At 42.7% G+C, this 2,532-nt stretch overlaps 1 protein-coding gene across 1 annotated transcript; it reads right to left on the reverse strand.

Moving 5' to 3' along the window:
* Positions 1-369: 369 nt before the first annotated feature.
* On the reverse strand, positions 370-1,233 carry LOC112466276. The gene has a single exon (XM_025034302.1). The coding sequence runs from the start codon at positions 1,231-1,233 to the stop codon at positions 370-372; it is 864 nt and encodes a 287-aa protein (XP_024890070.1).
* Between the last annotated feature and the right edge of the window lie 1,299 nt (positions 1,234-2,532).

The raw sequence follows: 2,532 nt of genomic DNA on the forward strand, positions 1-2,532 counted from the left end.
TAACTCCGTGATCCACTCACGGCCTAATAATGGATTTCGATCGTAGTGAACCACATACATGTTCACGTCGCGCACATCATTTATATTGCGTACCCTGACCTTAACAAATCCTAACGGCGCAAACGTCTGTTTACAATATGAACGCAACCTTAATTGTGTCTTCTGTATCTTTAACCTTGGAAATATTTTCCGCAACCATTTTTCGCTCACCAGAGTGACCGCCGCTCCGCAATCTACTTTGAAGCTGACTCGCCGCTTTTCCAGGTAGAGAGAGACTGTGACGTTCTCGCGAAAACGGGCGTGTTCCGTCTCATCCAGTCTAAAAACTTCTTCTAATACGTGCATCTTACACTTCTTCTTGCAGACTTTTTATAAATGCCCTTGTCCGTCGCACTCGTGGCATTTTACATGTCGAGGAAGGGTGCAGTCAGGCGCTAGATGATTCCGTCCACACCTATAACAAGAAACGCTATTAGATTTCGAATTATGAGACGGTTGTGGTTTTGACTTATAAGGCGTGTTTTTTCCATGTTTGGACGTCTTCTGTTGTCCCTCGTGTTTAGCCTCGTCGTCCTTTTTTTTCACTCTTCTGGCGTCCGCTTCAACGAAATCTACGGCTGCGGCTGTCTTCGCTTTTAGCTCACTTACGCCCTTCTCCGCCAACTTCATCCCGCTGGCTGTCTTCAATGTTGATTCCATCGTCAAGTTTGCTGTCTCCACGAACCGTCCTTGAATCCGTTGGTTCCGCAGCCCATACACGACGTGGTTTCTGAGTTCAGTCTTTAAATATTCCCCGAACTTATAGTGTAGCGACAGCTTTTGCAACGCCGCCATGTATTCTTGAGCGCTTTCTTCTGGCACGTGTACGCGTTTCTGAAAAACGAAAATTTCCGCTATCTTTAATGGTTCCGGGGCATAATATTCCTTCAACTTATTTAACAAGGTGTCGTAAGGACTTTGGTATGGATCCTCCGGATCTAGTCGATTGCACAGGATTCCAAATGCTTCTACGTCCAGAAAATGTAACAGATACGCGACCTTCTCTTGTCCCTCTTGTATTCGAAATACCTTAAACGCTCCTTCCAACCGCTGTAGCCATCTTTGAAATGTTTGCTGCTTCGGATCAAAGAAATCCACGCAAATGGTGCTACGTCCGGAAGCTTGTTCCGTTGGCTGCTGGGTCAGCTGTCCAGAAATACCTACGTCGGAGAGTTGAGCGCTCTGATTCAGCATCTTTGTCGAATGCTTGACCGTCCTTCTAGAGCGCTCCGCGCCCTGCACTCACTGATCACGTGGCTTCTCTACACCAGTGTCCACGTGCTCTGCGCGTGTCTTACGTATCATTCTTTGTCTGGTGACTACGTAAAATCCCATCCTCGTCGCCAACTGTTGTATATTTCATTTTTAATGTACCACTCGGGTTCGATATATATATATATGTATTTCCGTAATATAATAACTGTCTGAGTGATTTGCGAGATCGCTGGTTGGAACAAAACTCCGATCCCCGCGGGCTCTGCACACACGTTCACGTCCCCTATCGGAGAGACGCGGATCTACCTGTGTCGCTAGCCTTGCGGACGCACGTTTCTTAGAAGACGCGCGCTCGTCGGGATAGTGAACGCGCGCTACTTAGCCGATACATAACACAAACGTTATCTGTAGCGTAAAGTGTCAAAATGTATTCAATACGTACGAACGTTCAAATAAATTTCATAGAACATCCGTAGACGTATTTTTTTCATAAAAAATGTTTTTTATCATAAATTTTCGAGTTACAAGTATCACGAAATCTACTTCACGTCCTAGAATACGAAAGCAAACATAATGATGCAACATATTACAAACTCTGTGCCAAAAAGTGAAACATATCCTTCGTACGTACGCACTTCTTGGCATCAAAAATTTAAGGGAAAAACTAACATACAGATAAACTATTACTTATCTAATCGATAATGTGATTCGTGTTGAACATGTTCATATAATCATTATGACGTTTTAATACTTACATAATTCTAAAAATCAGCAGTTTGACGTTCGCTACCACTAAGATGTGTCATCTAGAAATGCCCTTCGAGAGCCACTGAAACGCGCGACGCGCCCCCGTCACTGTCGGTACGTTAAGTACGAAACATTAAAAAAAAAGCGTTTGTGCAAAAATCAACAGTAAAAACGCTCTTTAATTTGCTTGTAATCTTTTTAATATTTGACGAAAACTTTACTTATTACAAATATAAATGTACCGTCGGTGTCGGAAACTAGGACAGTGCCTGTAACTGGGCCGTTTACTTTATATACGTTCGCGCTTCAAAGAATATATCGTCGTAACCATGCGTTTTACGACAGTAAAAGTATCTTATGAAGGACTTTGTGCTTTTACGACGTGACGTAAGACACTTAAGGGTACGCGCACTTTGTAAGCTTGAACGAAAAGATGAAGTTTTTTATTTTTTTTTATAAAAAAAATATCGAATTTTGGTTCGACCGCGGTGGTTGCACATGTCTTAAAGTGTATAAAAAAATTCTTTCGGA

This window comes from Temnothorax curvispinosus, unplaced genomic scaffold (genome assembly GCF_003070985.1).
Source record: "Temnothorax curvispinosus isolate PA1 unplaced genomic scaffold, ASM307098v1 QBEX01016022.1, whole genome shotgun sequence".
NCBI classification, from domain to species: Eukaryota; Metazoa; Arthropoda; class Insecta; order Hymenoptera; family Formicidae; genus Temnothorax; species Temnothorax curvispinosus.

Bases quoted from the DNA above. Each gene is read 5' to 3' on its own strand.
- LOC112466276 (XM_025034302.1), bottom strand. From the start codon at position 1,233: ATGCTGAATCAGAGCGCTCAACTCTCCGACGTAGGTATTTCTGGACAG.